The sequence below is a fragment of the Ursus americanus genome, chromosome 3 (assembly GCF_024610735.1).
Source record: "Ursus americanus isolate L20-20 chromosome 3, mUrsAme1.1.p, whole genome shotgun sequence".
Lineage (NCBI taxonomy): Eukaryota > Metazoa > Chordata > Mammalia > Carnivora > Ursidae > Ursus > Ursus americanus.
The window spans coordinates 42,177,083-42,188,198 of NC_142129.1; the positions used below are offsets into that span (position 1 = coordinate 42,177,083).

The 11,116-nt window shown below is 45.2% G+C and overlaps 1 protein-coding gene across 3 annotated transcripts in view; it reads right to left on the bottom strand.

Moving 5' to 3' along the window:
• Nucleotides 1–7,952, bottom strand: part of BMPER (BMP binding endothelial regulator) — a 240,243-nt gene extending 232,291 nt beyond the window's left edge. Inside the window, exons 1-2 of one of the 3 annotated variants that reach the window (XM_045792879.2) lie at nt 6,730–7,952; nt 5,636–5,721 (exon numbers count right to left, since the gene is read on the bottom strand). In XM_045792879.2, the coding sequence (XP_045648835.1) occupies nt 5,636–5,721; nt 6,730–6,862 (219 nt within the window). In that variant the 5' untranslated portion in view covers nt 6,863–7,952. The remainder of the gene's footprint in view (nt 1–5,635; nt 5,722–6,729) is intronic. The other 2 variants (XM_045792881.2, XM_045792880.2) reach the window with 2 other exon arrangements.
• Nucleotides 7,953–11,116: the final 3,164 nt, after the last annotated feature.

Below are 11,116 nucleotides of genomic sequence, written 5' to 3' on the forward strand. Positions count from 1 at the left end.
GAATGGGGTTGACAGACTTCCACGAGGCGGGCCAGGAAAATCCCCACGCTGCCAGACCACTAGGCAGTTTTTCCAGAATTACGGCGCTCCTGAGTCCCAACTCTAACCCCCTGCCAATAAAAGTACAAGTGAAGGTGACCCCACAGGCATAGAGATGTAAATACTCTGCAGAAAAACGAGGCCCCTCTTCCATGGAAAGTTTTTTTAGTGTTTAATGGAGAGCAAGGGGAAAACTTACACCAGGGCTCGCAGACCACTGGACCAATAAGGAAGCAGCCTAGATCAGCCCAGTCCAAGTCTGGAGGGACAGAAAAGCCCACAAATGTTCCTGACTTAGCCCTGTTCATTCATAACGATGGGTGGGCTTGGCATCATTATCCCCATGCTGCTGCTGCTTTTTTTTTTTTCTTCCTTTTCTGATGAAACTTTGCATCTTATTCCATGTGAGGAAATAAGAATTTAAACAATAATGTCATCATCAACAACAACAACAATGAATCATTCTAGAGAGCTTACTCCACGCCAAACTCTGGGCCAAGCTTTCCATGCTGCCTCACTCACTTCATTCCCACGGCAGCTCTCTGAGCTTCATACTGAGTTCATCCCGCTCTCCAGATGAGGAAACCAGCCTTAGAAAGGTAAGGTGACCTTCCCAAGTTCACCACCAGTGAGTGACAGAACCTAGATTGGAACCCAGGGCTGTCCGATGCCAGCGCCAAAGCTCTTTGCCAAAATATGATGCAATGCCAGACAAAAGCTGCCTGAACTGTGGGTCTGCCTTTGAAAGGGCCCCCCAAATTCCAGACTTGGTGTGCACTACAAGACCAAAATCACTCTACCCGCCCCCAAAGAGAGCCTGTGTCAGCTTTGCCAAGGTTGAAATAACTCTCTGAAGCCCTTGGAAGTATTTATAGACGTCTGTAAATAGTAAACAACTAGTAAAAGCAAATCGGTTTAGTGGAGAAGGCACTGGCTTCACATCCCAGTCTGTCTCTTAGGAACTGGATAAGCTCAGGATATTTGCTCGGCCTCTCTTAGCCTCGATAAAGCATGGGTAGAAATAACTGCCTCAGAACTGGTACTGGTGAACTTTCCAGCACAGTGCTATAAATAAGATACCTCCCCTTAAAACCACTCTATTGAATACATTGTTTTATGGAAAGGCAATTGATCACAATACCTTCTAAACAGAAAGTAAATAAATAAACACACAAATCCTCATCACTTCCTTAGCATCCAAAGTCTAAACATGATATGAAACAATTTTTAAAAGATATGATAATCTGTGTATATGTGCACATAGTAAGGGCAGTGTCTGTCTGAACACATCTTGCCTGCTCCCTATTTCCTTTCTCTCTCTCTCTCTCTCTCTCTCTCTCACACACACACACACACACACACACACACACACACACACGATAAATCCTAATACAACATTATCTCCCTCATTCTCAAACATGTGCCTAACACTTGTTCAGATAATGACATCTACTCTCTAGCCAGCTAATTTAAACAATAAAAGAACATGAGGATTTTATAGAGATAAGGCACCCGGAGAACCGAAGATGCTGGTAGCTACTTGTTTAGTGACAGAGGATTTTTGTGATTAAAAAGTAGAAGACAGCAGACAAAGTCTCCTCTGTTCTCAGCACTTGGTTGACTCCAAGAGAGGTGGAGCCCCGCTTCTTGTAACACCAAATTTCACATTGCTCTTTATGAGCAGAGGGTCCACTTCTACATTGCACCTCTGGATTTAAAAGAGGAAATTCAAACCTCAGAATAATGTTTTTTGCTGAACAAAATGTATGCCAAACTAAGCTCTGACTGACTTCTGGTTTTCTGAGTCCTGGCCCCAAAGTTTTCTCAGGTTTCCAGTACCGGGCCGAACTCACTGGCTTGTCCTGCTTCCTTGTATGTGACACTTAGGTGGAAAGGGACAAGAAGTAGGGGTACCACCTCCCAGGCACACTTGGTGGATCTGGGGATGCCCAAAAGATCCCGAGAATTGCTTTGGATTCCTTATCTGAACGTGACTGGCTCTTATCGCTGTACTTCAGGAAAGACACCCATGTGTTTTCCTAGGCATTCTGGGGGGAAAATTCCAGCAGAAAAGCATGGGGGGGGCGGCAATCGTACAAAACAGCAGTAAGTCTGAGCCTTTTCTTCCTCAGCCCCATAAAAGACCATTTTTTAAGGTGGGGAAAAGCTACGCTTTGCTTTCTAACTAAACAATGGAGCACTTGCATCTTTAATCTAAACTGCCCACTGGATTCCCTCAATTTCATGACAGCAGTCCAAGTTCTCACCTTCCCCTTGAATAGATGAACTGAAGCTTTCTGACTCCTACACTTTAAAACTATATCTCTCACCAGCTAACCGACAGGTTATTCTTGGATCATAGCTGATTCTGGCAAGATGCTGGGCCTCAGCAGGTGAGGATAAATGAGAATACAATTATTCGGTTCTGCTTGCCGTGGCCACTGCATTCGCTGTCATCCTCAAAATTCCCACAGAAATGAGCTCATTCCACCTTTAAAACATTTCGGAGCTTAAAAGTTTAAATCAGGCCAAGTTGATTTTGCGGGGTTTTTCAAGCTTTTACACTGCAATTATACACAGAACTTTGTGCCACCTATTTCCTCCCAACTGTAACATTTTACGTCTTTTTTAAGCATACGTTGAGGTTAGCTTTTTTTTTTTTTAAGTACATGTTATGAAACAAGATATGAGCTTGCGCTCAGCTTTAGGTACCTTTTTGCCAAAAGGCCGGACCAACACAAACTAAATAGGACTATTTTCTTTATCCAAAGTACAGTTTTGACTATTACATACCCTCTTAATGTACATACATAAAACTAGCTCACAACTAAAGCTCCCTGCCGGTCAACTGAAATCATAACGAGATTTTCTTTCATATAATGTGATTAACAAATGTCAGCTAACCGAACTCCAAAACGACTCAAAAGAAAAAAACAAAATAACTCAAGCAGCACCGAGAAGTAAAATAACTCAACAATCTTTCTATTTTTTCCTTGCTTTTTCACATCTTTAACTAAGCGAATAGCCTGTTCCACTCGATTATAGGTATGAGCTCTACAGGCAGACAAAACCGAGAGCGAGTTCCAGCTCTATCTACTAACATATGAACTTCACAAGCCAAGCTACAAGACTCCTTTAGCCTCAGTTTCCTTGTCTGTAGAATGGGGGTAAAAGTCCTCAAAGAATTTTTGTGAAGGTTATATGAAATAATACATGCTTAGATCATTGCCAGCAATATAAATATTGCTACTACTGATATTATCTATCTGCTAAATATGGCTACCTTCCAACCTAGCTATAAAAATGTCAACCAGCCTCACAGCCGTCTATGGTGCTTTGAAATCCTTGGTCTGCAGCGGATCCCTTGGAAACTTACAAGAACACATGCAAATACAGAAGTGGCCAATCATCTATTCCTTCTCAATTTTATCAAGTCATTACAAATGTTTGGGAAGCACTGACTATGATAGCTTGGGTCCCATAATCCTACACGAGGCAAGGTCAGGATAACATATCACCAAACCTTCCAGCTCCTGAAAGAACTCTGAGGCATCTCCCAAATAACAAGTGAGTTGGATTGCCAGAGTCACGACTTTACACATTTAGAAAGGATTTTTTTTTTTAAAGATTTTATTTATTTATTCGACAGAGATAGAGACAGCCAGCGAGAGAGGGAACACAAGCAGGGGGAGTGGGAGAGGAAGAAGCAGGCTCATAGCGGAGGAGCCTGATGTGGGGCTCGATCCCATAACGCCGGGATCACGCCCTGAGCCGAAGGCAGACGCTTAACCGCTGTGCCACCCAGGCGCCCCACATTTAGAAAGGATTTCTGACAGGTCTCACTCAAAGCAGATACCTCTAAATGTTAAAGATATAAATGAACCGACTGTCCTTCTGAACTTAATCAATACTTTTCCAGGATAAATAATCATTCCCACTTGAATTCCAACTGATTCATCTTTTCTCTTCAGACTCATTTCTTTAGCTTCAAAATGGGAAGATTCTAACATCTTGTATTATCAGTAAGGCTGTGCTTTCAGAGAAAGGCACGATTTTCTACCCTGAGGAGAATACTGACAAGGGGGATTGCTCTGTATAGAGTTTTTCATAATGTTACTTGGGAACAGTTTTGCAAACTCTATGTTTAAACTTCATAAGTAGTAAGAATGCTGAGGAAAAAGAAACAGTATTTTCACATGCGGAGCTCCAAGCACATTTAAATGTTACTCAGGAATTTCCCCTGAAATCTTAAAAGATTAAGATAAAATAATTCACTCATATTATACAGATAAGATCAATGAAGGGGGAAGGTTATCTCTACCCCCCCCCAACCCACTGCATTTGTAAATATACAACAGATACAAAATTTAAACACAAAGCTTCTTTTCAACAGGTCCTTTAGTGAAGGATCACTAATTAACATGGCAACTCATAAACAAAATCCAAAGAGCCCCCCTCTCGGCTTTTAATTGGCAGCAATATTTACCATCTCAGCAAATGTACTGCATTTTTACTTCTGTTTGTTGATTCCCTTAGTCTTCAGAACCTGCTAATCATTTGATACAGGCATTCACCTTCACTCATTTATCATTTTGCAACATTGACCTCATCCCTTGTCATGAAAAAGTTTGGGTAGTTTAAACCCAGATGGCTTGGCTTTCACCTAAATTGAGAAGACTCCCTTCGCCAGTTCCATACAGCATGTTGATCTGATAACTAGCAGTCATCTATCACTTTAGGGCTTTGCATTTGACTGCCTGAATGTTTTTCCAGCAGGGTTTTGTGACGTGTAGTTCTTAACCAAGTTTTGCCAATGGTGATTGGCATATAAAACACTCTCAAGCAAAAATGTTGCTCCTTGTGAGTCACTATTTCATCTCAGAACTTCTTGTTCATATAACTTAATCTTCCCCATGCGGTTACTCATTCCATCTTATCATTTACTCTTAAACTAAAATAAATTGAAACAAGTTATGTTTTTGAATCTATTAGCCACTGCCAGTGTTAATTAAGCAGCTGACAGCCAAGTGTCATTCTCTGTTAAGGATAGAATGTCTTTTCTGACTCATGCATCCAGATCAGAAATATAAAGACTGTTTTTGAGATCTTAGGGTACAACGGGCAAAGAAACCCAAGATTACGTCTTGTCCTCAGGTTTCTTCTTTGTGACTGTCACCTCTCTTTCCCTTTGTCACATACCTTATCCCTGACCTTTATACCTAAATGTTATCTCACCATTTTCTCACTAAGACGACAGAACCAAGGCAGAAAGTTTGATGGCACCTGATTTTGTAGCAACAGCCATTCTGTGAACAGACAGTGTCAACAGTAATTATCACGGGGACAGTGCTGTACAAAGTCCATCTTAATTTTTTTTCTATAAGGATGATGTCAAAAATAAGAATCCTAAGCCTGATGAAACAGAAAGTACCAAAGTTATAAAACTCAGAAATTCAGCTGAATTCAATTCACCAGCTATGTGCAGTTCTGTAATGACTAAAAACAATTTTGAAGATCTGGTTATATTATTACATTTAATGGATTCACCTTGTCAAAGAGAGCAATTGACTTCACATTACCTGATCCCCATACTTACCAAGCAGACACACATTATACAAGGATTGTCTGTGATAAATGGAATCTGGAGGACTTCACCTTCATTTTCACATTTTGCAACAGAACCTGAAGTGAAAAAAAAAATTTAATTTTGCTTAATTGCATTATTGCAAACATTTAATTTTTTACACTAACCCTTCTTTGAAGCAACTACCAAATTCAGAAATCCCTAATGAGTTTTAAATTATCAAACTCAACAAAAACAAATTCCCCCCAAAAAATAATTATTTTAAATAGTTTTATTTAAATTTTTTTTAAAAGAATGTTATATAGAGACAGATTTTCTGCTCTCAGATGGCTTAAGCACAAATCCAACTCTTTCACTGAGTGTTTAATAATACTCCTCCTCGATGAAGGCATTTCAACTAAGCACATACCCCCATATGCAAAAAAAATTTCAAAGTGGACATTAGGGCTGAACGGAACTCAGGACTGCGTCAACGAACAGGCCTTTATATGAATCTGCCTCAGATTGTCTTGAGTTTAAATCACTTTTTGAAACAATCCTTTCTCCTCTTCTCTTAGAAATTGACTTAATATTTTCTTTTCTGCACCAGGTGTCAGTAAAGTATGTCCTTCAGAATAGCTGCTGAGGTCTTCACCTGCCTGAAAGCGTATCATTATTATATCCTGCTAGTATTACCTTTTTTAAATATGACAGTTTCTTCAAATTCAAAGTCTGGAGAGCCAGTGCTTTAAAAAGCACTCCTAACACAGATGCTATATTGGAACCTTATAGAGTGAGAAAGAAGGATGTGTGGAAAACGGTGCGAATTTTTCCTTGATATGCACAGGAGAAGAAATCAAAATAAGGGTTGAGGAAAACAATAAAAATAAAGAAATTTCTATCACTATACTCATGTGAATAGCCTCTCAGTCCTCCATCCCTTAACCTACTCACTGCCTTCCCACCCCTTAACACGGCGGGCTTCGCTTCATCCTCATCCGCCAGCGAGTAGCAGGCGCCAGGGTGCTCGATCCCCACCCTCGCGTCCCCGGGGCAAGCCAGCGCCTCCTCTCCCAGGTACCAAGCCAGCGTCCGGGAGGGCCGGTCCCTCCCGCCCCCTCCCCTACCTGTCAAGAAGGAGGAAGCCAGAGACATGGGGACCCCCGAGCAATTGAGCAGCAGCAAGACGCAGCAGGTAATCCCGGGCGAGCGCCGGCAGGGACGCTCAGCCAGAGCCCTGACGCCGGAGAACCAGAGCATCGTCACCTGGAGGGAATCCCGGGCGACTGCAGGTCCCGCGCCGCCGCCTCTGCTCCGCTACCGCCGCTCGCAGTCAAAAAGGGCTCTCAGCCGGCGAGTCGGGAGACAGTCCGCGAAGGAGGGAGGCGGGCGCCCGGGAGCGGCGGGGGGGGCGGGGGGAGCGAGGGGTGAGGGGCGCCAGGGAGGAGGGGTCCTGCGGCCAGGCTCCTCCAATGCGGCTTTTTTTTTCTTTTTTTTTTTTTCTTTTTCTTTCTTTCTTTTTTTTTTTTTTTAGGTAGTTGCTAGCAGCGGCTTAGTCGTCGGCCACCCTGCGCCAGAGTCGGGGCTGGGAGGAAGGGGATGTCGGAGCAACCGGAGATAGGCCGAGAAGAGAGGCTGCGCTGCCTACTGCGCACACCGACTCCGCAGCCGCCGCCCGGGCTGCAGCTACTGCCCGGGGCGCTGCCGCTGCCGCCGCGTCCTCCACTCCTGCACTCCCCACCTCCCGCCGGCCCCGCCGGCTCTCCGCCCGGCCGGCGCGCGCGCTCGCTCCCGCGCCCAGCACAGGGGCGCACCAGCCGCCTCCCGGAACCCGCTGGGGGCGCCCAGGCGCAAGAACCCCGCGCCCCGGACACGTCTCAGCCAGGCGTCCAGCCCTCTCCGCAGCCCCTCCAGGGAGGCCCCCAACCCCGGGGCGCAGATCCGAGCAGGGCAGGCGTGTCTCCACCGACCGGCGCGCTCGGTGCCTCCTCCCTTTCCCGGGGGAACCCTCCCCTAACAGGGGATGCCGCACCACTGCTGCTCACGCCGGGTGCCCCAACCCTATGAGAAAGCAGAAAATGGAGCGCAGGGGCGCCTAGCCACCCTGCTGTCTCCCAGGTGCCCCCAGCTTTGGGAAGGAGCGACAAACGGGGCGCAGGAGGGGCCCAGCAACTTTTCACTCCCTGCTTTGCTTCCCTCTGGCGGGGGCGCGACAGCGGACTGCCGGGCTGAGCGGCAGAGGGGCGAGGCGCCTTCGACATCAGTGTTCTGTGCTTATGTGTCTGCGCGTCCTGACTCTAGGGAGGACAGAAGTTGAAACGACATGCAAGGTCGATTAATAAAAGCACAGAGGCGAACGCTTTTCGCCCTTAAAAAGGGGAACAGTCGCTCCAAGACTCCTCCCTTCCAACCTCCGGCGCACTGGGGCGGGGAGGTGCCGTTTGACTAATCATTCATTCACCCGCGAAAGAGGGAGGGACCCGCCGGGCTGCTAATCTCTGGCGGGGGGGCGCCACCGCTGCCTTCGCAGCTTGGAGCTCTGTCGCCGTCGCAGCTTGGCTGCGCCTTCTTGCCTCTGCAGTCCTGGGTGTCTGCGAGCCCGACTGTACGCCCAGCGGATACCTCCCTCCGAATCGCGGCCTTCTGCCCAAGCCCTACCACCCTCTGCTCAAAGAGCGGTTGTACTAGAGGGGAGAAGAATTTTTATAACCAAATTGCGAAGGCGCAGGTTGGGATTTAGGGGACATCTGGCAAATGTTGGGATCTGATAATCAGCTGTCCTCGGAGTTCACCTTGGGTTGCCGGCTTCCTCTCCCCAAGGATGGAAACCAAGTCCCGCGCACCGATTCTCCCCGCAGATACGTCTGGGTGGATCCAAAGGGCAATCTTCGACTAGCCAAGCACTTTTCCCAGCAGGACACACCTAACAGTCTCCAGGCAAAGTGGATTGTTTGCGGTCTCAGAAACTACACCTTTGAAAATAAATTAGTCTGTTTGCTAACCCACTTAGTCTAGTTCCATCTTAAACCCTCCACGACTGGGGGTGGGGGGCTGTTTATTTGTTTTCATGTTGTAATGCAGCATTGCCAATGTCCCTGCACACCAAGAAGCTGACAGGAGCACATTGCTCTGACATGGAAAAAATAAGGGAAGGGAAAGCTGTCATTAGCTTAATACGCTCCATTTCCCTCTCAAAACAGATTTTTAGTGTAAAACTTAAAAGAGAAGAAAGATTATGTGTGACTGTTTGGGGGTTTCCCCCCCAGATGACTGCCATGGCCAGGAAGCATCTTGAAAATTGGAATGTGTTTAATGTGTTTACTAATAACCATAAAGAAAGAGATTGTAAAAAACAAAAACAAAAACCCTCTAAACCCAATCTTACTTCTCAATCCATAGTGACTGATTAAAAATAAAAACTTTTATTACTACGGATAAGTACAATCAGTTGAAACCACTACCTTCTCAATCTAAAAAGATTCTCTCCGTATGGGGTTTTTAGATCAAGATGTTACTCACAACTTAACTAGGGAAAATGGAATAACGGGGAGGCTAGGAGACCTTTTATTGCCCCAGACTTGAGCAGATCTGGATAAACACACATTATGGAGCTGGAGGAAATTTGAAGAGAATGCGTGAGTTACTCTGATGTGCCTTCTTCCCTGGCACCAGCCACGCATTCTCAAAGGTTTGGGAGACAAAATTCTTTTTTTTTTTTTAAGATTTTATTTATTTATTTATTTGAGAGAGAGAGAGACAGCTAGCGAGAGAGGGAACACAAGCAGGGCGAGTGGGAGAGGAAGAAGCAGGCTCCCAGAGGAAGAGTCCGACGTGGGGCTCGATCCCAGAACCCCGGGATCAGGCCCTGAGCCGAAGGCAGACGCTTAACGACTGAGCCACCCAGGTGCCCCGGGAGACAAAATTCTTTATTCTTTAAGTGTGTGTGGCATTTCTCTAACCAGGGGCATGGTGCTTTGGGGTGCACTGAAACTCGCCCTGTAGGAACAAATCCAAAAACCACCTGGAAAACATTTTCATCTGCCTGGAAGTTTACAAACGGGAGACACGTACAGAAGCCTTTGGCAAACCTGTCTCCTCTTCCTGTTTGTTCTAATCAGCTGCCACCAGTGATTTCCCTTGCCGCCTTTTCAGCAATCAGGGCCTACTTCTGTAAGAGCATCCTTCTCCCTAAAGAGCTTATCAGAACATGTCTGCGTGCATTCACTGCTGCTGCCACCACCCCTTCAACTGATGGTCTATCAGCTGCCTAACGGTCTCTATCTACCCAAAGCTGAGATATTCCAGGGTCGAAAAAGAAAGAAAAGAAGGAGGAGGCCCGCTGAATGACACATCAATCTGCTTTCACAATTAAAACAAATGGTGGTACCATCCAGATCCCAAAACTCTCTTGACTGAAATCAAAAGAATACAATGTGTGTTTGGCTCTGTTTATAACATTTTTAAAGGAGAAGGAGGCTTGTCTAACTCAGGGCCCATTCCATTCGCAGTTAGACAAAGTGCTGTCTCATCCTCTTTAAAACAAAATATATAACCTAATCCGACTAAAAGGAAATCAGGCCTGTGGGAGTTGAAATTCTCTTCTCCTTGTGAAACTATGATACTGAATTTGCAGTGAAAAATCCAACAAAATATATAATTTAGCAAAAGAACTTGCATTGACCTAGCTTCCTAAAAATAGAAATAAATAGATCCATCAAAAAGGCAGCAGGGTAAAGGAATTGTGATACCAACCACTAGGGAGGGCCGAAAGTATTCCATAAATGTGTGAGGGTTTTGCTTTATAAAAGACATCAGGGGAGGCATGTTAGACTTGACCAGGATAAGCGGTGGTGCTACTAAGAAGCTTACCATCCAGTGAAGGAGATAAAGCATGTTTGTAAATGAGGGTAGGAATGAATGTAGTAATTTCCCCTTATTTGCGGGGAAATAAGGTTCAAGACTCTCGATGGGTGCCTGAAACCACAGATAGCACTAAACCCTATATATATTATGCGTTTTTTCCTACACATACCCATGATAAAGTATTTACATTAGGCACAGCAAGAAATTAACAATAACTAATAATAAAATAGAACAATTATAACAATATCCTGTCATAAAATTATGTAAATGTGCTGTACTCACCCTTCTTGCTGTGACGTGAGATGATAAAACGCCTATGCGAGGAGAGGAAGAAAGGTGAATGACGTAGGCATCGTGAGGTAAGTTAGGCGGCTATCCACCGTCCGATGATTCGTCAAAAGGAGGATCATCCGGACCCCGGTTGACCACCTGCAACTGAACCTGCAGAAAAAGCGAAACCATGGAGAAAGAGGCATTACTGTGTAAAAGGAAGCGGCACCAGGCCCTGCTCTGGAAGTTTAAAGAAGAGATTAAGCTTCCTGGAGGAGGTGGTACAAGAGCTGAGCCTTGCAAAAGGGGAGCGTTAGCAGGTGAAGGGCAATCTGGCAAGAGCAGAGAGTAACAGCCAGAGACACAGGGTTTATCAAGAGA